The 26,892-nt window shown below is 38.1% G+C and overlaps 1 protein-coding gene across 3 annotated transcripts in view; it reads right to left on the bottom strand.

The window, feature by feature from the left end:
* The window catches only part of SOS2 (SOS Ras/Rho guanine nucleotide exchange factor 2), a 108,924-nt gene that overhangs the window by 48,197 nt on the left and 33,835 nt on the right, over positions 1-26,892 (bottom strand). For all 3 annotated transcript variants that reach the window (XM_036242182.1, XM_036242185.1, XM_036242183.1), the window contains exons 2-6: positions 19,523-19,648; positions 15,992-16,123; positions 14,946-15,110; positions 5,899-6,102; positions 1,263-1,406 (exon numbers count right to left, since the gene is read on the bottom strand). In XM_036242182.1, the coding sequence (XP_036098075.1) occupies positions 1,263-1,406; positions 5,899-6,102; positions 14,946-15,110; positions 15,992-16,123; positions 19,523-19,648 (771 nt within the window). The remainder of the gene's footprint in view (positions 1-1,262; positions 1,407-5,898; positions 6,103-14,945; positions 15,111-15,991; positions 16,124-19,522; positions 19,649-26,892) is intronic.

The following is a 26,892-nucleotide window of genomic DNA, read 5'->3' on the forward strand; positions in this document are numbered from 1 at the left end:
ATTAGAAGTTACCCATAGTTGGAGGGAGGAAAAAATAGGGAGTTGTTGCTTAATGAGCAGAGTGCCGTTTCTGTTTAGGGTGGTGAAAAGTTTTGGAAATATGGTAGATAGTGGTAATAGTTGTATCATATTGTGGATTTAATTAATGGCACTGAATTGTATATTTAAAAATGACAAGTTTTCACAATATAAAAATTTTCTAATAAGAACCAAAGCTGAATATTTTGGATAGGTATCATTAACTAAATATTTCTATATGATCAGTTTCATTGTCTACAAAATAGATGTAATAAAAATGACCTATCTTTTCAGAAAAATATAAACAGATTATAAAATCTGAAAATTTATATGAACTCAAAAGATGCACTTTAAAAATCCTATTTTCCAAAAAAAAAAAAAAAAAAAAAAAAAAAGGTCAATGAGTATGACAAGATGTTCATCATTCATTTATTAAAAAAAAAAAGTGAAATTAAAGAACAGTGAGATGCTGGGGTTTCTTTTACTACTAAACTGGCAAAAATTGATGGCATAATCTCAGAGTTAGTGGAGATGTGGGGAAAAAAAGCCTGCATATACTAGAACTTATTTAGAAATAAATTTGGCAAAATGTTTCAAAGTTCTAAAAATGTACCAAAATCTTTAATACTACAATTCCTATTCTAGGAATATAGCCTAAAATAATTATTAGGCTATGAAGGCATAGTATGAATAGGTATGTTGTAGTATTATTAACAATAACAAAAATGAAAACAACATACATGCTTAATGATAACAGTTACAATGTTATGGTGTCTCTATAACAACACGGTACTATACAGACTTAAAAAATTGTGTTGAAGTACATTCATTAACCTGGAAAACATTTGTAATATATTGGCTGAAAAAAATTGCAAGTAACGAGAGAGTAAGATCCTATTTTTGTAAGTACACATATGTATGTGTGTGTAAACAATATTGCATGTTACACCATGGCCTGTTTGGCTCAACGGTTAAGAGTGTCAGCCCATAGACCAATGAGTCATGGGTTCGATCCAGTCAAGGGCATGTACGACTCTAACCAGGGCCAGGATCAAAACCTGCAACCCAGGTACTGGACTCGAACCCTCAGCTGATGCTCTAACTACTGAGCCAAACCAGCCAGGGTTTACGTATTTCTTATAGTAGCTAGTAATGTCTTCTAATGTTCACAAAGAATATCTTATTAAATGTCTTAATACATCATTTAAGATTTAAATGAGAATAAAGTAGTTTCACAAACTTACTTCCGCCAAATCTTCAAAACAGCTGCCAGCTAAGGGATGAGGACTGCTTTCATCAGTCATTTCAACTGTGTCTTCAATCAAACCTAAAAGTTTTACTGTCAACTCATGTATATCTGATATGTTACTGAAAATCTTTTCAATGTCCTGAAAAATAAAGTCAAAGATGCGAGGTAGAGAATTTTAAAAGTTACTAAAGTAATATAAGTATTAAGGGTGTATTTTCACCCAATCACACACTAATATATTCCAAGACATATAATACATTCCAAAACATAGCAAAAGTCAATCACAAATAAGGAATAGAAATTAAAAGCCTTTTGGATTACACATAATAAATTTATTGGAAAATATAGATTCTGGGTAGTTCTTGTAAAATTTATGTTTCAATTACAGTTGACATAAAATATATTAGTTTCAGTTTTACAACTCTGTGGTCAAACATTTATATACTTTAAAAAGTGGGTACACCTCATTAAGTCTAGCACCCATCTGACACCATACATAGTTATTACAACATTATCAACTATATTCCTTATGCTGTACTTTACATCCTCATGATTATTTTTATAACTAGCAATTTGTGCTTCTTAATCTCTTTCACCTTTTTTATCCATCCCCCAAATGCCTCCTAGTTGGTGACTATCAATTTGTTCTTTGTATCTGTAAGTTTGTTTCTGTTTCATTTTGTTGGTGTTTTAGATTCCACAAGCTGTCTGACTTATTTCTCTCATAGCATAATACCTTCTATGTCCATCCATGTTGGAAAACAGACTTCATTTTTTTCATGGTTGAGTAATATTTCGTTGTATATATGTACATTTTTATCCAGTCATCCATTGAAGGATACTTCAGTTGTTTCCATGTCTTGGTTACCATGAATAATGCCACAATAAACACTGGGGTACAAATAAATACCTTTACAAATAAACGTTTCAAATCATGAGGGCAGACACTCAAAAGAGGGATTGCTGGGTCATATGGTAACTCTATTCTTAATTGTTTGAAGAACCTCCATACTGTTTTCCATAGTGTACCAATTTACATTCCCACCAGCAATGTATGAAGGTTCCTTTTTCTCCACAACCTCTCCAACATTTATTTCTTGTCTTATTGATAATAGCCATGGTGTGAGGTGTTATTTCATTGTAGTTTTGATTTGCATTTCTCTTATAGCTGGTGAAGTTGAGCATCTTTTTACTTATCTGTTGGCTATTTGTATGTCATCTTGGAAAAAGTATCTGTTCAGGTCCTCTGTCCAGTTTTATTTTTTCCTTTAATATGTTTTTATTGATTTAAAAATTTTTTCAGTTTTCTGAGCTTTATTTATTTATTTATTAATCCTCACCCAAGGATATTTTTCTATTTATCTTCAGATAGAGTGGTTGGGGGGAGGGAGAGAGAGAGAGAGGGAAACATCGACGTGAGAGAGACACATTGACTGGTTGCCTCCCACATGACCCTGACCAGGGTCAGGGACTAACCGCAACTGAGGTATATGCCCTTGACCGGAATGGAACCCGTGACTCTTTGGTCCATGGGCCGATGCTCTAACCGCTGAGCCAAACCGGCCAGGGCTAAGCTTTACTTTTTTTATCTTCATTATTGATAGTATTACAGATGTTTCCCCTTTTTCCCCCCATTTACCCCCTCCTCCCCACTCCCACCCCCTTCCTGCGTTCCCCATATTATTGTCTGTGTCCATTGGTTATGCATATACACATAAGTTATTTGGTTTATTTATTCCTACCCCACTCCCCATCCCCCCTTCCCTCTGAAGTTTATGTCTGTTCCCTACTTCCATGTCTCTGGATCTATTTTGATTGTCAGCTTATTTTGTTCAAGATGTTCCATAAATTGAGATCATGTGGTACTTGTCTTTCTCTGACTGGCTTATTTCACTCAGTATAATACTCTCCAGGTCCCTCCATGTCGTCTCAAAGAGTAAGAGATCCTTCTTTCTTATAGCTGCATAGTATTCCATTGTGTAAATGTACCACAACTTTTTCATCCACTCATCTACTGATGGGCACTTGGGCTGTTTCCAGATCTTAGCTATTGTAAATAGTGCTGCTATGAACATAGGGGTGCATATATTCTTTCTGATTTGTGTTTCAGGCTTCTTAGGATATATTATGAGAAGTGGGATCACTGGGTCAAATGGCAGTTCTATTTTTAATTTTTTGAGGAAACATCTTATTATTTTCCATAGTGGCTATACCAGTCTGCATTATTTTTTTAAATCAGATCAGGCATTTAATTAGGTTCTTCATTAGAAATTCAGAACACCAGTTTGTGAGTATAAATCTCATTTGTGAGAGCAAACAGAGTAAAGGCAGCCCTGGAGCTGAGAAAGAGCTCTGATTTTTGACAGAATCTGAGTCGATGGCTTTCTGATCAACTTTAAACTGCTCTGTAATCTCATGTCTCTCTTTCTCTGTGTTGACAATCTCATCATCTTCTTCTTTAAAATACATTTTTTAAAAATGTCATTGATGTTTTTAGAGAGAAGAAAGGGGAGATGGGGAGAGGGAGGAAGAGAGGAAGAGGGAGAGGGAGGGGGAAGGGAGGGAGGGAAGGAGAGAGGGAGGGAGGGAGAGAGAGAGAGAGAGAGAGAGAGAGAGAGAGAGAGACATTGATCAGCTGCCTCCTGAATATGCCTCAACTGGGAATTGAACCTGCAACCTGTTTATATGCCCTGACTGGAATTGAATCCACCACCTTTTGGTTGTACAGGACAATGCTCCAATCAACTGAGCCACACTGGACAGAGCACACAGCTTCATTTTGAAGTATTCATCAGTGAGATGTTTGGGGATCTTCACACCACTGATACCAATTTTGGTGGAGGTGGCAATGACACATTTCTGGTGTTCTATGTAGAGGAACTCTATTAAGGGACAGAAATTCAGCCACAAGTAGCAAGCCACTGATCACTGGCACCCAGTAAGAAATGACTAGAATGGTCCCTGAAAGTGATGCTGGCCCCCAGGTTTCTTACAGGTTAACTGAAGGGTTTCTTGTCATGGAGTTCAACAGCTTTTGAGGCACATCTTCAGTAGGATAAGATCTAGGCATTTTGCAAAGTTTAACCACTCAGGTGCCATTCTTCTCACCACAAACTGGTTTTGTGACAGTAGCAAGAACTTTCTACTTTTTCTTTCCAATCCTAGATTTAGCTGCTGAATACTTCCTCTTGTAAATGGCCTTTCAGGAATACATTGCCGACTGGGAAAATCTGCTAATTCCTCTGACTAGGACAGGGTTTCACTAGAGTGGGGCTTCCCCTTCTTAGGCATCTTGGCCTGGAGGTTACCTTTTTTAACCCTGTCACCAAAATCAGCATTCTTGGGTTCAGGTTTCTTCTCCTTAGTATCTGGCTTCTTAGCTTTTTCACCCACCATCTCTCAAGTTGGGAAAGAGGCTCTGCCCATTTTTTAATTAAGCTGTTTGTTTTGTTGTTGTTGAGTTGTATGAGTTCTTTATATATTTTGAACATTAGTTCCTTTTCAGAGATATCATTTACAGACATCTTTTCCCATTCGATTGGTTGGCTTTTTGTTTTGTTTATGGTTACTTTTACTGTGCAAAAGCTTTTTACTTTTATATACTCCCATTCACTTATTTTTGCTTTTACTTCCCTTGTGTTTGGGGTCAAGTTCACAAAAGCCTCTTAGAGATGAAGGTCCCTAAGTTTAGCACATATGTTTTCTTCTATGTAGTTTATTGTTTCCAGTCTTATACTAAGTCAAATTGCAGTCTAGCTTCATTCTTTTACATGTGGATTTCCAATGTTCCCAGTACCATTTACTGAAGAGGCTTTCCTTTCTCCACTGTATGGTTTTGACTCAATATCATACTGTTTTAATTATTATAGCTTTGTAGTATAATGTTAAGTCAGGGAGTGTGATACCTCTGATTTATTGAGTGTTGTTTTTTCCAGGGTGGCTTTGGCTATTTGGGGTCCTTCTTGGTTCCACATAAATTTGATGGTTTTTCGTTCTACTTCTTTGAAAAAAGTCATTAGGAATTTGATGGAGATTTAATTAAATCTTTATATTGCTTTAGGTAATAGGGCCATTTTAACTATGTTGATTCTTCCAATCCATGAACATAGAATATCTTTACATTTCTTTGGATCTTCTCAGTTTCTTACAATGATGTCCTGTAGTTTTCAGTGTACAAGTCCTTGGCTTCCTTTGTTAAGTTAATTCCTAGGTATTTTATCTTTCTTGTTGCTAATGCAGATGAAATTGTTTTCTTCATTTCTTTTTCTGATAGTTCACTTTAAACAACTGCCTTAAAGTACCCACCAAAAGACAGGAAAAGCACATCTTTTCTAGGCCGTACATCTTTTTCACTATCTTCAAATGAATGACTATAAATCTTAGATACTGCATAGCAGGAAATGATTTCATTCCAGTGTAATTCCCTTTTCTCATTTTGTGTCTAATATTAATGTCATCAAACTTAATGCATTAGTATAATAATTCACATATTTAAAAAACCCACTAATACAACATGAAAAAATATTTTTGTTTTATATACTCAAAAAACTATATAAGGTTATTATTTATGATTTTAAGCTGCTATATGACATTTGGGGTAGAGAGAATTTCAAACACAAAAAGATACTTACAGAAGATTTAAACAGCTTTTTGTCAGAAAGAAAGGCTTCTCGAAACACTTTTATGATCATATTTAGTTCCCGCAGATACTGTCTTTCCTCTGCAATTTCAGTTCTGACAAGGTCATAGTAGTTTAATTCACCTGAAGAACTAGGTTCATCTTCACAGAGAGAAACCAAACCTATGTCATCCTGATCAAACATGTCCATCAAAACCTGAGAAATAAATCAATAATGCATTTTTACAAAACCATCTCAAAGTACTTGCATTTAAAACATTATACTAAACAAGAAAAATTATACTAAACAATGAGAACTGTGTATATTACAGGCAAATATATATGAAAAAAATCCAAACTAAGAGAAGTATAAAAAGTTTAAAGGGAAAAATAAATATTTCTGGAAATAAGATAAATCTAATACCAAAAGGCAGCACATGTGCATGCACGTGTGTGTGTGAACAATCCAAGTCAAAATCCTAGTTCAACTACTTACTCACCTGTCATTATAAATGATTATTCTTTTATTTTTCCTTTATTGATTTTAGAGGGGGGGGGGAGAGAGATAGAAACATCGATGAGAGAGAACATCAACTGGTTGCTGCCTGCATGCCCTTCACCGGGGTTTGGGCCCACAACTGAGCATGTGTCCTGACCAAGAATCGAACTGGTGACCTCTTGATGCATGGGTCAACGCTCAACAACTGAGCCATACCGGCTGGGCAAATGATTATTATTTAAAAAGTCAGATCCCTTATATATAAAATAGAACTGATGAAAGAATTCAATAAGGTAATGTAATAAAATGCATACTACTATATCTGGCAAATAGCAGACATTCAAATGGTAGTTCCTTGCCCTACTGTAAGAATGGTTGTATGCAGCCCTGGCCAGTTTGGCTCAGCAGTTAGAGCATTGGCCTGCGGTCCAGAGAGACCTGGGTTCGGTTCCCACTAAGGGCGCGTACCTCAGTTGCAGTTTGTCCCCGGCCCTGGTTGGTCGTGCGGGTGGCAGCCACTCGATGTGTCCCTTTCACATCGATGTTTCTCTCTCTCTCTTCCTTTCTCTCCCTCCCACTCTACCTGAACAAAAAATGGAAAAATGTCCTCGGGTGAGGATTAAAAAAAAAAAAAAAAAAAAGAATGGTTGTATGCAGTTAGATGAGTTCAAAGGAGAAAAAATTAAATGATACCATAATAGAGGCACACAATGGATTCAAACCATGATATTTTTCTAAAGTATATTTACTACATTAACTGCCATTAAATTCATTTGTTAAAACTAAGCACCCCACAGAAGCTTAAACTGCTATAGCAACAATTTCCCCTTTCAGAAATTAAGATTGCTACGTAAGTCAACCAACAGGCAAGAACTACCTGTAAATCAAAAGCAAGAGGAAAAAGGTGACCATACATTTCAGAATTGAAAATAGTTAATAAAGAAAAACTTGACCTACTTAATTAAATATTCAAGACTGACTGAAAACTACTTTCTTAGGAAAAAAGGCATAATCCCAAAATGAAAGCTCGAAAACATACAATAACTTCAAGGAGATGAGAGAAAATTCTGACAACACGCTATGAGACAATGATTCATTCAATCAGAAACTGTTCCGATTTACTAATTATCAGAAACTGCTAGATATTGGTAAAATATATATAGCAATGAACAAAATAAACAATGCCCTCTTAATCTTGCTGAATCTAACTCAGAAATATTTCTTTTTTAAAAATATTTTTAATAATTTTAATTTCTTAAATTTATCATTATTGTTGAAAGTATTGCAGATGTTCCCCCCTTTTCCCCCATTGAACCCCCTCCTCTTTGCTCCTGTTTGCCTCTTGCCTTCCCTATACTATTGTCAGTGTCCACTGGTCATACATATATGCATGTAAGTTCTTTGGTTTATTTTTTCCCGCTCCCCCTCCTTCTTTGGTTGATCAAACTAATAACCAAATTGTACTTCATAATCCCTTCACCTTTTTCACCCACCTCCACAACCCCCTCCCATCTGGCAACCAACAAAACGTTATCTGTATCTGTGACTCTGTTTCTGTTCTGCTTATTCATTGTTTGTAGATTCAATTGTTGATAGACATGTATTTATTGCCATTTTATCGTTCATATTTTTTATCTTCTTCAAGAAGACCCTTCAACATTTCAAATAATACTGGTTTGGTGGCAATGAACTCCTTTACGTTTTTCTTGTCTGGGAAGCTATTTATATGTCCATCCATTCTAAATGATAGCTTTGCAGGACAGAGTAATCTTGGTTGTAGGGCCTTGCTTTTCATCACTTTGAATATTTCTTGCCACTCCCTTCAGTCCTGCAAAGTTTCTTTTGAGAACTCAGCTGACAGCCTTATGGGAGCTCCCTTGTTAGGTAACTAACTGCTCTTCTCTTGCTGCTTTTAAGATTCTCTCTTTGTCTTTAACCTTTTGCATTATGATGTGTCTTGGTGTGGGCCTCTTTTCGTTCATTGTTTGGGACTCTGTGCTTCCTGGACTTGTATATCTGTTTCCTTCACCAAGTTAGGGAAGTTTTCTGTCATTAGTTTTTCAAATAGCTTTTCAATTTCTTGCTCTTTCTCCTTCTTCTGGCACCCCCATGATGTGAAAGTTCATAAGCCTGGGGTTATCTCAGAGGCTCCTTACACTAGCCTCACTTTTTTGAGTTCTTTTTTCTTCTTGCTGTTCTAATTAGGTGTTTTTTGCTTCCTTATACTCCAAATAGATGGTTTGCTTCTCGGCTTCACCTACTGATTCCCTGTAAATTACTCTCTATTTCAGTTAGTGCATCCTTCATTTTTGACTGGTCCTTCTTTATGCTCTTGAGGTCCTCACTAAGTTCCTTGAGAATCCATTATAACCAGTGTTTTGAACTCTGCATCTGTTAGATTGCTTATTTCCATTTTGTTTAGTTCTTTTCCTGGAATTTTGTTCTGTCCTTTCATTTGGGACATGTTTCTTCATCTCCTCATTTGGGCTGCTTCCCTGTGATTGTTTCTATGTATTAGGTAGAGTTGCTATGTCTCCTAGGCTTCCTAGGGTGGCCTGTTGTAGTAGGTGTCCTGAAGGGTCCAGTGGCACAGCCTCCCTGATAACCCTGTGGGCCCTCGAGGTGCACTCCCCATGTGAACTGTACACCCTTCTGCTATAATTGAGTCTTAATTGCTGTTGGTATGTCAATAGGAGGGATTTACTCAGGCTGATCAGCTGCAAGGACTGGCTGTGCCCACTGCCCACTGACCTCTGACTGATTACCTTGGAGAACTGGCTATGCAGGGACCCACCACAAAGAGCAAGACTTACTTCAGCAAGACACACACTGAGCCCACCCCTTGAGAGTGTCGCTTGTGGAGATGGTTGGGTAGTGGTTCTTCAACACTGTCTGAAGCTGTCCACTGGGTGTGTTGGTTCTGGGGCCTCCTGAGAGGCACAGGCCAAAGTCACTCCACTGCCAGTGTTCTACCCAGTGCCACCAGGTATAAGCTACAAAGTAATATGAAGATGGCTGCTTCTTCTGCTGAGCTTGGAGGTGCCCAGGCAAGGCCAAGCTGTAAACCAAAGCCAGCTACTTCTTGTGCTGGGCCTGGGGCTATTTAGCAAGAAGAATGGAGCTTGCTGAGGCTAGATGCTACTTGTTTGAGAGATTTTAGGAAAATCTGAAACATAAGCCCAAACGGGCCATTCCTATGGTAAAGCCTCTGGAAACAGCTTGGGTGGGCAGGGCCTCAGAGAATCACCAGGGCAGGGCAAACAGTGTGAGCCGGGTTGCTGCAGTCCCAGATATGGTGCCTGTCTGCCGTCCCCTGGGGGAATGGCTCACCTAAGAAACAACGGCCTCCACCAGCATGTCTGTCCAGGAGAAAGCTGCCTCTCTAGCTCTTGCTCCAATGCCAAACAACTCGGTTCTTCCCTGTATGTGTCTCTGATGCCTTTCAAGCTGCCTCAGCCATGCTGGAGCCCAGCAGGAGCTAGTCTAAGTGACTCCATGTATAGGTCCTTTAAGAGGAACTGGCTCCAGCAGCCTCAGCCTTCCTCAGCCTCAATTCCCCCTGGTTTTTATAGCCAGAAATTATGGCGACTTCTCTTTCTGGCACTGTAACCCTGAGCTGGGGACCTGGTGTGGGACTGGGACCCCAAGCTCCTTAGGGAGGACCTTCACAGCCAAGATAGTCCGCCTGATTTGTATCCGCCACATGTGGGTGGTGGGACTGCCCTTTCCGTGCCTCTGCCCCTTCTACCAGTCTCAGTGTGGTTTCTTTAATTTCGTAGTTATGGGACTTACATTCAATTCAATTTTAGGTGGTTCTGAATGATGGTTGTTCTGTAGTTCAGTTATAATTTTAATGTGGTTGTGGGAGGAGGCGAGTACTGCATTTACCTACACTACTACCTAGACTGGAAGTCTCAGAAATACTACACTTTCTCCTACATGAGCTCATCTTTGATGATTTCCAACTACTATGTAAATGGTAATGACCCCTTAAATGTTTATCTCTAGTCTCAACATCTCTCTGGACTATAGACATTATGAAAGACTTGCCAGTTATTTCCCTGTCTGACCAAACCTATATAGATATATTCCACCTCAGTATCACTTACAACAACATCACCTACTTAATCGTCATAACTAGAAAACTTGTCACTACTCTAGACTTAACACTTCAACTTCTATATCAAATCAGTCCCCAAATCCTGTTAACTTTAATTCAGAAACGTCTCTTAAATCTGGTCAGTTACTTGTATTCTCCTAAGTCTAGAATGTCTTCTCTTACTTCTCTTCCAATTATCACAAATATCTACCCCTTTTCATCACTTAGCTCAAATGTAATTTTCTTTGTATAGCTTTTCCCACTCTCCCAGGCTCCTATTTCAGAATCTTTTCCACTAGCTTTAGTCCTCCAGTAGCTATCTTCTCTCTTTATTATATAAATACTTGTATAGAAGTTTCTAAGGATAAGAACCATGATTTTATCTTAAAATCCACTGCATCTGACAGACAGTAAATGCAAACACAAAAGGTATTTGCTTAAGACATACATGTATTGTATATGTTTATAAACTATTAGACTTGTAAATAAGGCTAAAGCCCAAATGAGTTAAGGGTCAGAAAAAAATGTTAGAAAAATAAAAAGCACTTTTTGGTCATGTTAAAAAAAGTAAAGCCAGTTGTTGAAACAAATGGAGTAATATTAGTATGAAAGAAAACCCACAGAACTCAATTCCTATTACTTCTGGGCCTGGAGAAGTAAACTTCAGAACTGCTCTGTGCTGTTTTATTCTCTCACCTTTCTTTTTTAATTTTTTTTTTTTATCCTCACCCGAGGACATTTTCCATTTTTTGTTCAGATAGAGTGTGAGGGACAGAGAGAGAGAGAAACATCGACTCGAAAGGGACACATCGAGTGGCTGCCACCCACACAACCCAAACAGGGCCGGGGACAAACTGCAACCGAGGTACATGCCCTTAGCGGGAACCGAACCCAGGTCTCTCTGGACTGCAGGCCAATGCTCTAACTGCTGAGCCAAATCGGCCAGGGATCTCTCACCTTTCTTAAACATTAATTTTCCTCTTAAGCACATATGTTCTATTTTTCTAGTCTGAATATTATTTTGCTTAATAGTGACAAAGTTAGTAGGGGCTGAGCTATATACTTCTTTCCTGTGATTGTCGATTCTAAGCAACCCCCATTTTTAAAAAGAAATATTTTTTATTGATTTTTTAGAGACAGAAGGGAGAGATAGAAACATGCATGTGTCTCACATCAACTGGCTACCTCCTGCACACCCCCTAATGGGGATAGAGCTTGCCACCCAGGCATGTGCCCTGACTGGGAATCGAACCAGGACCTCTCAGTCCATGGGATGATACTCGATCCACTGAGCCACACCAGCCAGGCCTAAGCAACTTTTGATGTGCCAGAATACTTTATATAGTCAAATGTTGTTTTTATTTTTTAAATGTTTTTATTTTTTAAATGTAAAGGGAAAAGGTTGATTCTCAAGTTCTCTGTCTGGCAAATTATATGACCTTGCCTGGCAAATTATGCAGATGCCTAGAAATCATTTTTTCGAATAATTTATTAAACAAGATGTTTTGTGATCTCCTGAAGTAGAAACCACTAAAGATCAGTTTAGATTTACTAAGATCATACCATGTCATACTAATCTCATTCTACTCACATGACTAGACCCACAAATAAAGTCATCTTAATTTTAAGACAAGCATATGACAGTCTCTTATAACAAATCTGGGATCATGGTAGAAAAGGATGGGCAAACTATAGCCCACTGCAATAGTTTTACTACATCACAGCGCACACTCATTTGTTTATGGCTGCCTTCCTGATATAAAAAGCAAAGATGAGTAGTTGCAAGAGAAACTGTATGGCCCACAAAACCTAAAATATTTACCCTCTGATCCTTTACAGATAAAGTTTGTTGACCACTAAGGTAGACAAAAGGCAAAACAGAAGCGACTAAAAGGCACCACACACACACACACACGCACACGCACACACACACACACACACACACACACACAGTGCTGCCCTGGCCAGTTTGGTCAGCAGTTAAAAGCGTCAGCCTGGTGGACTAAAGGGTCACAGGTTCGATTCCTGGTCAAGGGCACCTACCTGGGTTGCAGGTCGATCCCCAGCCCTGGTTGGGGCTCATGGGGGAGGCAACAATCGATGTGTCTCTCTCATATCAATGTTTCTTTCTCTCTCTTGCTCTCGCTCTCACTCTCACTCCTCCTCCCTCCCACCCTCTCTAGAAAAAAAAAAAAATCAATGGAAAAAATGAGTGAGGATTAATCAAAAAACAAAAGAAAATGCTGAATAACAAAATTAGAGTTTTATAACATCTTCATATGTTAGAGCAGAGTCTCAATAATGGTCTGAAATGTTCTGGGGATAAATTTGAATTCAAACTTACATGAAAAAAAAAATCAACAGCGAGTTTTAAGAAATCAAAGACATAACATAATAAATAGTACCTCATGTGAAAAGTCGTAGGAAGTTTAGACATCTGCAAACTCAATAAGTAAGCAGAGTGACAAAGGTGCCCAAAACAATGCTGACATTATAAAAGAATAACATAGAATAAAGGAGGCATGTCATTGTAATCTGTGTTAGTCAGACCAAATCTAGAATGTTGTCTTTAGTTTTAGAAATTACAAGCTAAGAGCAATATAACAGTGGGATCTGAAAATCATGTCACATGAAGATTGTTTTTTAAAGTCTCAAAAGATAAAGATTTAGTTCATGAAAAATACTTCAAGTAACTTATTCTGAAAAACAGTTTGGTCTTACTTAATGTAATTCAGGAGAAAGACTTAGAATGAATGAATGAAAATTAATAGAGAAGTCTACTCTAACTTTGTATGAGAAAGATATTTCACCTAATTAGGATCTGATAAAAATGGATGAATAATTTTTAAGAAATGAGTTCCCTAGTGCTCAAAGAGAAGCTACGTGATGACTTGTCAGTTTGCTGTGAGGATTTGGCCTATTATAATTCTGAAACTGTAATTGTTTAGAATTTAATGGTGTTTGCCTTTAAAAACTGTCATGGAAAAGGCGAGCCTCAAATATGGTATTAAGTCTTTCCTTCCCACAGTTCCTCAACAATTCTATCCAAGGCTAATGGGTGGGGAAGGAGGAATAGAGCAAATAAGGTAAGAATCCCAGTACGGTGGAGGTTGGAAAAGCTGGGGTGGACCATCTCAGGGTGACAGACTACGAGTGGAGTAAGGAGGGTGTCTGTAGAGAGGGGCACACCTGACATAGGATGTTAAAGATCAACTGAGGTAAAAAGACTATCCACATGACAGCACAGCTTCATGAAGGCTGCTGGAGAAGATGGTCCACAGTGGCAGCCCAACATGGGATTGGTGGAGCTTGAGTAGGGGGGTAAGGAGAGTATATATAAAGGGAAGAGGAATTTCAAAGCCAAAATAGGGTTAAGGAGGGTGCCTGCACCAATGGGAGATTGGTTACACAGGAAGATTGATCAAATAAGAAAATATATTAAGAAAAGTGTGAGCCAGATTCTTCCTATAAGAGAAAGGAAGTACAAATATGAAAAAGTAACGGCTAGCCCTGGCCGGGTGGGTCAGCTGGTTGGAGAGTCATCCTGTACACCAAATAGGTTATGAGTTCAATTCCAGGTCAGGGTACAGACCTAGGTTGCAGGTTCCATCTTCAGTCAAGGCACATATAGGAGGCAACTGGCATATGATAGGTCCTGGGGATCATTTATCTTTAGAGGTTTAGTTTAGGCATCTTCTTTGTGAAGTACTCCTGGTCTCCCCTACACTATTATTCATTTAATAGTTTTAATTACATTGTGCTGTAATTATTTGTTTTCAACATTTATTTCCCATTAAAATAAATTCCTTTTAACAGGGTTTGCTGACTGTTCACTGTTGTATCTTCAATGCTCAGAACGGTGACTGGACCATGACAGGCACTCAAAAATATTGATTAAAAAAGTAAGGAAAAAAGAAGGAAAAGTAGAAAGGAGGAAGTAAAGGAGGAGAGAAAAAAAACTCAATTTTTTCTCAGTAGCTTACAGCCAGGAAGGAAGAAGTATAGCAAATTACCAAAAGGAAGTAACTCTAGCATTGCAAAATCTTTTTCTCTCTACCTATGCCCCACTAAACTATTCTATGAAACCAAATTACATTTTTCAAAATTATTTCTTATGCTTAAATGTATCTGAATACTCTGTACATATTCTGTTTCTAAAAATACAAACTTCAAACAAATAAATAAATAAAACTATAAAACTCAGACTATGTTTCTTAAACTAATTTGAGTTCTGCATGTCTTTTTCTGTAGGTAAACATTCTTGTTGGAAAAAAGAGATTATCATCTTGTCACATGGTGAAAAATCTGGAAATATCATGGTTAGTCTGTAAAGCCAGCATTTTTCTACCTTTGAAAACTAGGAGTTATAAAAATTATTAATATAATTATAAAAAAGTGGGAGGTAAAAGTCACATATAGTCACTATTATTCAAGCTAAGTTTAAATATATTTTAACACTTACCTTGTCTGCACACATTGACACTTTAATGTCCTGCTGAGATATTTCATAATGTCGAATATTAAAAACATAATTACCAGCCAATTTCAAAATATCAGCTGAGATATACTCTAGTACAGCCACAATATATAAGGACACATGGTAGTCCACTTTGTACCCTAAAACTTCCTGTGGAAAAAAATAAACAATTTAATTATAAAAAAATGGCACTATCAAGTACCAGTTAAATACTTAAAAATTTAATTTAACATTTTCACTTATAAAGAACTTTCTATAAATCAAATGTCTAAACTTACATAAGATATAAAATGAGCTACTGGTCCCAGTACCAGGGGCTTTTTAAAGAAAAATAAATCTAATCTAACAAATCTGCTTTTATTATCAAACAAAAAGAGAGAGTTTACTCTAATATAGACATCTTGGGCTGGACCTCCCTGAAAAAACTTCTTAATACATTACCCAAAATCAATTTGACAAGTTATCTGTTATCTTTAAGGACCTTGCTTTAACCATTATCCCCAAATTACAACGGTTTCTATTGAGGAGAGGATGTGTATCTGGGAAAGGAAGGGTCTTAAAATTGCTACCAAGGGATATTCAAATCCATGTACACCAAGTATTTTCTAAAGACTAAATAATACTCCCTAGTCTATTTTCCAATGTATATACAAATATCCGTGATAAATAGAAATTAACTTAAAAACAGTTCTGACCTCACAGTTTTTGATATTATTTATTTTCTTAATCCACAAAAGGTTGAAAATTAGTCAGGGGTAGTATTCATCAGAAGTTGTCACAAAGATACATTATTGCTTGTAATTAACTTTTAATATTATTTGGAAGGCAATCTGATTTTTATCAAAGTATACTTATTTTTATTTTGTACATATATTAAGCAATATATATATATATAAGTACAAATCTATACACATGCAAGTGCACATACACAATAACAAAGACAATGCTATATAAATACTGTACATATATACTGTACAATATAAGTACTTTTTGTTATAAAGAATTTTCCCAATGTTTAATTTTTTTATTACCTTCAGTGAAGGATGTATTTTGTCCACAGGCAGTAAGAGAGGGTTTCTTCGTTTTCGTTTCTCTATGGCAGACTGTGCATCAGAAATAGCCCATTTATCAATTGGATGAGGAAAGGTCTTTTGAACTCGTTCCTGTTCAGATCATAACAGTAATACTATTAACAGAAGTGCTCATAAGTAGAAAGTTCATACAACTTCATCACCATTTTTAATAGTAGCAGGTAATAGTAACAATGCTTTGATTCTTGTAATAAGTAAAATATTTTTTTAAAAAATTAACAAGACTGCCCTGGCCGGTTTGGCTCAGCAGCTGGAGTGTCGGCCCGGGGACCAGAGACTCCTAGGTTCATTTCCCGCTAGGGGCACACGCCTCGGTTGCAGTTTGTCCCTGGCCCCAGTTGGGTGGTGAACACTCAATGTGTGTCTCTCTCTCTCTCTTCCTACATCTCTCCCTCCCGCTCTATCTAAAGATAAATGCAAAAAAAAAAGTCCTCAGGTGAGGATAATCATAAAATTTAAAAAAAAGTTAACAGGACTATCAACATTTTTCCACAAAATTCCCATGGGAAATAAAAAAAAGATGAAATATAAACAGAAAGCTTAAAGTGTAAGCATAATTAAAATGGAACTGAAAAAAAAACACAGTATTACTATTAGGAGAGATTAAAGCTAGCATAAAATACTCTATCAGTGATTTAACGGTAAGGTTTCTAGGGTCAAAATTAGTTACCTAGCAAAAGTTAACTCATTATTAATAATAATTATGCAGTCACTTTCCTTTTGCTAATCTTAAGAGTTTCAAATATAGAGAAGAATTTCAAGAAGAAGAGAGATCATGTACCTCTTTAAAGGATCAAGTAGGTGGCGGAACTTAAGAGAATGACTTAAGGAAACACATTTCTTGGCAAGAAAATAAAACAACAAAAACATCCAAGCCTTTTAGGTTACTGTTATGGTTCATCTTGAACCAGTGATTGGTATGAATAATGAGAAATAATGATAACTGAATCAAACCCCACTTTAGCAGAATTTCTAATTTTTAAAATTATATTAAGCTTTTAGCATATTTAGCTGTTGAAAAGTATGCTTTTATTATATTTTTTTAATGACCAAATCTTACAGCAGAGATTTAATGCCCAGAGTCCCCGAAACTCTTAATAGCTCAATTACTCCAAAATAAGATTTTCCTTTATACTGAAAGCTATTACTAAAGGAAAGGTGATATAAACAGTATAGTGCAAAAGACAGACTCGGAAAGAGCAGGCTGATAGCTGTCAGAAAAGGGGGATGTTGGCTTGGGGGTGGATGGACTGAGAGAGAAAAACTCCTGCCCTGGCCGGTTTGGCTCAGAGTTTGTGTCAGCCCTCGGACCAAAGGGCTGAGGGTTTGATTCCTGGTCAAGGGCATGTTCGACTGCTGGCCCCGTCAGTGTTGTACGGGAGGCAGCCAATCAGTGTGTCTCTTTCACACAGATGTCTCTCTTGTTCTCTCCCTCCCTCCCTTCCACTCTAGAAAAAATTCAATGGAAAAATATCCTCGGGTGAGGATTAACAAAAAATAAATTAAATAAATTAAAAACTCATGGACCATGGACAACAGTGTAGTGACTGCCAGGGGTGGGGGTTGGGGTGGGGGGGAGAAGGAAGGGGTCTGGGGGAGGTGTAGGAGGGCATAGAGGGAATAAATGGTGATGGACGGAGTCTTGACTTGAGGTGAACACACAATATACTATACAGATATTTCTGAAAATCTAAAAATACTCCTGTGTAACCAAACCAAAACAATATTTTAGCACTATATCACACATGATCTTTCAGTGGTGTGTGTGTTTGTGTGTGTGTGTGTGTGTAAAACAATAAGTAAATATCCCTTGAGATTTATACTAGCCCTTTATTTTTTTACTTTAATCCCCACCAGAGGATATGTTTATTGATTCTAGAGAAAGGAAAGGAGGGAGGAGGGGGAGAAGGGAGGGAGGGAGGGAGGGAGGGAAAAGAAAGGGAGGGAGGGAGGGGGAGAGTGGGAGAGAGAGAGAAGAGAGAGAGAAACATCAATGTGAGACAGAACATCACCTGTCTATCTCTCGCACACGCCCAGCCAGAGTAGGCAAACAGAATCCACAAGCTAGGTATGTGCTGACTGGGAATTAAACACATGACCTTTCAGTGCATGGGACAATGCTCCAATCAACTGAGCCACACCAGCCAGGGCAATATATTAGTCCTTTATTGAGGCAATATTTATATGCAGTAAAATGCACAGATCTGAAGTGCACAATTCAATGAGTTTTGAAAAATGCTTTCCTACTCAAGATACAGAACATTTCTATCATCTTAATCTCCATCCCTCAAAGGCAGCAACCCACCATCCTGATTTCTATCACCATTAATTTTATCTGATTCTGAACTTCATCTAAATAGTATCATACAATATATACTTTCTGGGGTCTGGCTTTGTTGCTCTATGCTATGTCTGTGAATTGTAGCCATGTTACTGCATATATCAACAGTTTGTTCTTTTATTACTGAGTACTATTCCATTTAATAAATCTACCACAATTTGTTTACCCATTTTCTTGTTGATGGAAATTTGAGTTGTTTCCAATTCTTCGCTATTATGAATAAAACTATTTGAATGGTCATGTATACGTCTTTTTTGTGATCAAATATTTTGATTTATCTAGGGTTAAATATCTAGCTGGGTCATAGGCTAGATGTAATTAACTTTATAAGCAACTGCCAACAGTTTTCCGAAGTGGTTATACAATTTTCCACTCCCACTACCAATGTAAACAATTCTCTTTGCTCTACATCTCATCAACACTTGGTATTATCAGTCTTTAATTTTATCCCTTTCAGTGGGTGTGATATGGTTTTACTTTCTATTTCCCATATGACTTGTGAGCTTGAGCATCTTTTTGGGTGTGTATTGACCATTAATAGATCTTCTTTTATGAAATGTCTGTTCAAGATTTTTGCCCATTTGAGGTAAAAGTAGGGTGTCTTTTTCTTATTGATGTGTAGGAGTTCTTAACATTCTGGATACAAATTCTTTGTAAGGAATACATAATACAAAATATTTCCTCCTAATCTGTGACTTACATTTTTCCCCCCTCATTAATTTTATTCTTTAATACTTTCTGTATTTGAGTCCTGTGTAAAAAAAAATACTTGCTTAACCTCAGTTTATGAAGATACTCTCCTTCATTTTCTTCTAGAAAATTTATAGTTTCAGATTGTATGTTTAAGATCATGATCCATTGTCAATTAATTTTTGTGTGAGATAGGTTCCCAGGGGTTTTTACCCCATAAGTTTATCCGATTGTTCCAAACATTTTTTTTTGCTGAAAAACTTTTCCTTTCCCCATTGAATTGCCTTGAAATGTTTGTTGAAAATGAGCTGACCATATAACCCACATATGATTTCAATGGTGTTTGTTTCCATAATAATTTAGAATGATATATATTTGGATACCAAAATTAATTTGTACAGTAGTTCAGTGAGTTTTTGAAATAACAAAATAGTTTTTACCTCCACATCTTGAACAGTCCTTGGTTGAGCCATGCATAATTTATTAAGCAGCTGAAAAATCAGCTGTTCAATATAATAGAGAGATTCTTCATTAGCTGAGAGAGTGGGATGTACTTGCTCCTGAACCTTTGAAAACAAAGTTCTCAGTTAATGTACAGGCAAAACAATATTTACTGAATAAAAGTCAGAGAATCTTATATATAATTAATACTTTACTAATATGGTTACTCAAATACAGACATAAAACACACACACACACACACACACACACAATACCTGTATTTGTTGATCTTTGTAAACTTTTCTTAACCCAGAGCAGTGGTCCTTAAAACTTTTTAGGATCCCATGAAAATCTATTGGCCTGCTCTGGTTGGTTTGGCTCAGAGGTTAGAGCATCAGCTCTTGGACTGAAGGGTCTTGGGTTTGATTCCAATCAAGGGCATGTACCTGGGTTGCAGGTTTGATCCCCAGCCCCAGTCAGGGTCATGCCGGAGGCAACCAATCAATGTGTCTCTCTCACATCAATGTTTCTCCTTCTCCCTCTCTCCCTCTCCCTCTCACCTTCCCTCCCTTCCACTTTCTCTAAAAAAAAAAAAATCAATGTATTAATATCCTCGGGTGAGGATTAAAAACAAAACAAAAAGCGCCCTGGCCGGTTTAGCTCAGCGGTTAGATCATTGGCCTGGGGTCCAGAGAGACCCGGGTTCGGTTCCCGCTAAGGGCATGTACCTCGGTTGCAGTTTGTCCCCAACCCTGGTTGGTTGTGCGGGTGGTAGCCACTCGATGTGTCCCTTTCACGTCGATGTTTCTCTCTCTCTCTCTTCCTCTCTCTCCCTCCCACTCCATCTGAACAAAAAATGGAAAAATGTCCTCAGGTGAGGATAAAAAAAAAAGAAAATCTATTGGCCCTTCTCCTCCTTACCGCCTAAAAAGCATCTACACATAAAATATTCTATACAACTTCAGAGGAATCATAAATACTCTGAAGTTAATATATCTACCAGAAGTCCCTGAACACTAGGTCAAAAACCCGAGACAACAGAAGTATCTCTAAATAACCATACCACTTTACAAATTATAAAGATGCTCTATGAAGATGCTAGTCCACTTTCTTTTACAATAATATATACTCCTTCCTTATTGTCACCATGTAGCTGTGCCGAGCCTTTTTTTGTTGTTAAATTTCTTTTTCTTTTTTTTGCTCTTTAATAATTTTTTATTTTTCAATTATAGTTGACATATAATATTACATTAATTTCAGGTGTATAATCCTGTGATCAGATATTTATATAACTTACAAAGTGATCAACCTGATAAATCTAGCACCCATCTGACACCATATGTAGTTACTACAATATTATTGATTATATTCCCTATGCCGTACTTTCTGTGTACATGACTCTTCTGTAACTACCCATTTGTACTTCTTAAGCACTTCACCGTTTTCTCCCATCCCTTCAAACCACCCTCCCATCTGGCGCTGTCAAAATGTTCTCTGTATTTATGGGTCTGTTTCTGCTCTGCTTGCCATTTGTTTTGTTCTTTAGATTCTACATATAAATGAAATCATATGGCATTTGTCTTTCTCTGTCTGACTTATTTCACTCAGCACAATACCATCTAGGGCCATCCATGTTGTTGCAGATGACAAAATTTCATTCACTATTTTTTATGGCTGAGTCATATTTCATTGTATATATGCACCATATTTTATCCATTCATCTATTGAGGGACACAAGTTGCTTCCATATCTTGGCTATTATACATAATGCTGCAATGAACTTATATATGCGTCTTTGTGATTTAGTGTTTTGGGTTTCTTCGAATAAATACCAAGAACTGGAATTGCTGAGTCCTTCATTATTTCTTATTACAGCCTTTGTATTGTTGTTGTTGTTTGTTTTTAATCCTCACCCAAGGATATTTTTCCACTGATTTTTTCAGATAGAGTGGGAGGGAAGGGAGGGAAATACAGAGAGAAATATAAATGTGAGAGAGACACACCCGTGGACTGCCTCCCACATGACCCCAACTGGGGTCAGGGATCAAACCCACAACCGAGGTACGTGCCCTTGACCGGGAATCAAACCCGTGACTCTTTGATCTGCGGGGTGATACTCTAACCACTTAGCTAAGCCGGCCATGGCTATAACCTTTGTTCTAAAGTCTGTTTTGTCTGGTTCGGCCAGTGTGGCTCAGTGGTTGAGCACTGACCCATGCACCAAGAGGTCACCAGTTCGATTCCCAGATAGGACACATGCCCAGGTTGTGGGCCCAATCCCCAGTGGGGGGCATGCGGAGGCAGCCAATTAATGTTCTCTCTCATCAATGTTTCTCTCTCTCTCTCCAAAATCAATAAAGGAAAAAAATATAAAGTCTATTTTGTCTGGTGTAAGTATTGCTACCTAAGTTTTTTGTTGTTACTGTTTCCATTTTCATGAAATATCTTTTTACATCCCTTTACTCTCAGTGTGTGTCTGTTTTCCAATCTGAAATAATTCTCTTGTAGGCAGCATATGTAAAGGTCTTGTTTTGTTATTCATTCAGCCACCCTATGGCTGATTGGAACATTTAATCCATTTACATTTAAAGCGACTGTTGATAGATATATAGCTATTGCCAAGTACTCATATTTTTTATCTTTTCTTTTCTTCTTATCATTTAACATTTCTTGTAATACTGGTTTAGTGGTGATAAACTCCTTTAGCTTTTTCTCATCTGGGAAGCTCTATATCTGTCCTTTGATTCTAAATGATAGCTTTCCTGGGTAATCTTTGTTGTAAATCCTAATATCATGACAATCCCTTCCGGCCTGCAAAGCTTCTGTTGAGAAATCAGTCAACAGTCTTATGGGAGCTCCCTTGTAGGTAGGTAACTGCTTTTCTCTTGCTCATTTTAACAGTTTTTCTTGGTCTTTTTTTTTTAATTAATTAATTTATTTTTGTTACAGATGTTTCTCCTTTTCCCCTCACTGATCCCCCCTCTCCCTCCCTCCCTGCCCTGTCCCCAGCTTTGTCATCCATGTCCATGGTTCATGCATACAAGCATATAAGTTCTGTGGTTTATCTCTCCCCCACCAACCCCTCTTCTAGGGACTGTCAGTCTGTACCCCACTTCCACGTCTCTGGGACTACCCCATTCCTCAGACTATTATGTTCATTATATTCCACAAATAAGTGACATCATATGATACTAGTCTTTATCTGTTTGGCCTGTTTCGCTTAGGATAATACTTTCCAGGTCCCTCCATGTAGTCTCAAAGGATAAGACATCTTTCTTTCTTACAGCTGCATAGTACTCCATTGTGTATTATGTACCACTGCTTTTTTATCCATTCTTCTACTGATGGACATTTGGGCTGTTTCCAGATCTTAGCTATTGTAAATAGTGCTGCTACAAACATGGGGGTACATATATTCTTTCTGATTGGTGTTTCAGGCTTCCTGGGTGTATTCCTAGAAGTGGGATCACTGGGTCAAATGAAAGTTCAATTTTAATTTTTTGAGGTAACACCATAGTGTTTTCCATAGTGGCAGCACCAGTCTGCATTCCCACCAGCAGTGTACTAGAGTCCCCTTTTCTCCACACCCTAGCCAACACTTGATGTTTGATGATTTGTTGATGGCGGCCATTCTGACAGCTGTGAGGTGATACCTCATTGTTGTTTTAATTTGCATCTCTCTGATGATTAGTGATGTTGAGCATTTCTTCATATGTTTTTTTATCCATTTGTATGTCCTGTTTGGAGAGATGTCTGTTTAGTTCTTCTGCCCATTTTTAAATTGGGTTGTCTTCTTTTTGTTGAGTTGTATGAGCACTCTATATATATTGGAAATTAATCCCTTATCTGATATATCTTTGGCAACTATGCTCTCCCATACAGAGGGTAGCCTTTCTGGTTTATTTTTATTTTTTTATTTTTTTCCACATCTTTATTGTTGGATGTAAAATGTAATACAGATGTTCCACATTTTTCCCCCATTGACCCCCTCCTCCCCACTCCCGCCCCCCTCCCACCTTTTCCCAAACTATTGTCCGTGTCCATTGGTTATGCATATAAGTTCTTTGGTTTATTTCTTCACACCCCCCCAACCCCTTTCCCTTTGAGGTTTGTCAGTCTAGCAATGAATTTGTGCTTCTTAATCCCTTCACCTTTTTCACCCATTCCCCCACCCCCCTTCCCAACTGGCAACCAACGAAATGTTCTCTGTATCTATGAGAATGTTTCTGATCTACCTGTTCATTTTGTTTGTAGATTCCATTGTTGATAGATATGTATTCATTGCCATTTTCTTTGTTCATACATTTTATCTTTTTCTTTAAAAAGACCCTTCATCATTTCATATAATAACGGTTTGGTAGTGATGAACTCCTTTAACTTTTTCTTGTCTAAGAAAGTTTTTATATGTCCATCGATTCTAAATGACAGCTTTGCAGGATAGAGTAATTTTGGTTGTAGGTTCTTGGTTTTCATCACTCTGAATATTTCTTGCCACTCCCTTCTGGCCTGCAAAGTTTCTTTTGAGAAATCAGCTGACAGCCTAATGGGAACTCCCTTGTAGGTAACTAGCTGTCTTTCTCTTGCTGCTTTTAAGATTCTCTCTTTGTCTGGAACCTTTTGCATTTTGATGATGATGTGTCTTGGTGTGGGCCTCTTGGGGTTCATCTTGTTTGGGACTCTCTGTGCTTCCTGGACTTGTAGGTCTGTTTCCTTCACCAAGTTAGGAAAGTTTTCTGTCATTACTGTTTCAAACAGGTTTTCGATTTCTTGTTCTCTCTCTTCTCCTTCCGGCACCCCCAAGATGCGAATGTTGGCACGCTTGAAGTTGTCCCAGAGGCTCCTTAAACTATCCTCATTTTTTTGGATTCTTTTTTCTTTTTGCTGTTCTGATTGGGCGTTTTTTGCTTCCTTATATTCCAAATCGATGGTTTGCTCCTTGGATTTACGTACTCTATTATTGAAGCTATGTAAATTATTCTTTATTTCAGTTAAAGCCTCCTTCGTTTCTAAGTGTGCAGCGATCATTTCTGACTGGTCCTTTTTTATGCTCTTGAGGCCCTCACTGAGTTCATTGAGCTTCCTTATAAGCAGTATTTTGAACTCAGCATCTGTTAGGTTGCTTATCTCCATTTCGCTTAGTTCTTTTCTTGGGGTTTTGTTCTGTTCTTTCATTTGGGACCTGTTTCTTTGTATCCTCATTTTGGCTGCCTCCCTGTGTTTGTTTCTGTGTATTACTTAATGAGAGGTATGGGGCTCGCTGAGACCAGATGCTGCTCGTTTGAAAGAATTTAGGAAAAACCTGAAGCAGGATCCAAGACAGGCCAATCCTACGGTTAAGCAAGTAGCAACAGCTTGGGTGGGCCTGAAAGTTGTGTGGGGCGGGGCGGGGCTACCAGTGTGAGGCAGGTTGCTGGAGTCCCAGATATGGCGACTGTCTGCCGCCCCAGGGAAGGGCTCACCAAAGGAACAAAGGCCTCTTACAGCACGTTTGTCCCCGAGAAAGCCCCCTCTCCAGCCCTCGCTCCAGTGCCAAACAGCTCAGTTCTTCCCTGTATTTCTCTGGTGCCCCTTGAGCTGCCTCCCCTCCAACCTTAGAGGGAGAGAGTCCGATAAGTTCGTGCGCGGGCCCTTTCAGGAGCTGCCTGGGGCTCCAGCCAGGTCAGTTTCCCTGAGCCTCAGTTTCTGCTGGTTTTTCCAGCCAGAAGTTATGGGGACTTCTCTTCCTGGCACTGGAAACCTGAGCGGGGCACCTGGTGTGGGACGGGGACCCCTCAGTCCTCAGGAAGGACCTTCCCAGCCACAGGAGCCTCCTGATTTTTATCCGCCACACTTGGGTGTGGGACCAGCCCGTCGCGCCACCGCGCACCCCTCGCGCCACCGCCCCTCCTACCGGTCTGGATGTAGCTGCTTTTTTTTTTTTTTTTTTTTAATTCCGTAGTTGTAGGACTTCCATTCAGCTTGATTTCAGGCGGTTTTGGATGATGGTTGTTCTGTAGTTTTGTTGTAACTTGGATGTGGTTGCGGGAGAACGCAATACTGCTTTTCCCTACGCCGCCATCTTGACCGGAAGTCAGCCTTTCTGTTTTGATGATTGTATCTTTCGCTGTGCAGAAGCTTTTGAGTTTGATGTAGTCCCATGCATTCATTTCCTCCTTTGTTTCTATTGCCTTAGGTGATGTATCAGTGAAAATTCTGCAGTGAATGATGTCTGAAGTTTTGTTGCCTACAGTTTCTTCTAGGAGTTTTATGGATTCATGAGTCACATTTAAGTCTTTTATCCATTTTGAGTTTATTTTCGAGTATGGTGTAAGTTGATGGTCTCGTTTCATTTTTTTGCATGTAGCTGTCCAATTTTCCCAACATCATTTATTAAAGAGCTTGTCTTTACTCCACTGTATGCTCTTGCCACCTTTGTCAAATATTAATGGAGCATATTGCCTTGTCCATTTCTGGGTTCTCTGTTCTGTTCCACTGGTCTATATGCCTGTTCTTGTGCCAGTACCAGGCTGTTTTGATTACAGTGGCTTTGTAGTATAACCTGAAATCTGGTAATGTGATCCCTCCAACTTTGTTCTTCTTTTTCAAGATTGCTGTGGCTATTCGAGGTCTTTTTTGGTTCCATATGAACTTTTGAAGTATTTGTTCTAATTCTGTGAAGTATGACGTTGGTATTTTGATGGGGATTGCATTGAATCTATAGATTGCTTTGGATAGTATGGACATTTTAATGATGTTAATTCTTCCAATCCATGAACAGGGTATGTGCTTCCACTTTTTTATATCTTCCTCTATTTCTTTTTTCAATGACCTGTAGTTTTCTGTGAATAGGTCCTTTATTTCTTTGGTTAAAGTTATTCCTAGGTATCTTAATTTTTTTGCTGCGATGGTAAATGGGAAAGTTTACTTAGTTTCTCTTTCTGTGAGTTCATCATTGGTGTATAAGAATACTATCGATTTCTTGACGTTAATTTTGTATCCTGCTACTTTGCCAAATTCATTTATTAAGTCTAGTAAATTTCTGATGGAGTCTTTGGAGTTTTCTACATATAGTATCATGTCATCTGCGAATAATAAGTTTCATTCCCTCCTTTCCAATTTGGATCCCTTTTATTTTTTCTTTCTGTCTGATTGCTGTGGCTAAGACTTCCAGTACTATGTTAAATAAGAGTAGTGAAAGTGGGCATCCTTGCCTTGTTCCTGTTCTTAAGGATAATGCTTTTAGTTTTTGCCCACTGAGTATGATGTTGGCTGTAGGTCTTTCATATATGGCCTTTATTGTGTCAAGATATGATCCCTCTATTCCCACCTTGCTGAGTGTTTTTATCAGAAATGGATGCTGGATTTTGTCAAAGGCTTTTTCAGCATCTAT

The sequence above is a fragment of the Molossus molossus genome, unplaced genomic scaffold, assembly GCF_014108415.1.
Source record: "Molossus molossus isolate mMolMol1 unplaced genomic scaffold, mMolMol1.p scaffold_m16_p_1, whole genome shotgun sequence".
Taxonomy (NCBI): domain Eukaryota; kingdom Metazoa; phylum Chordata; class Mammalia; order Chiroptera; family Molossidae; genus Molossus; species Molossus molossus.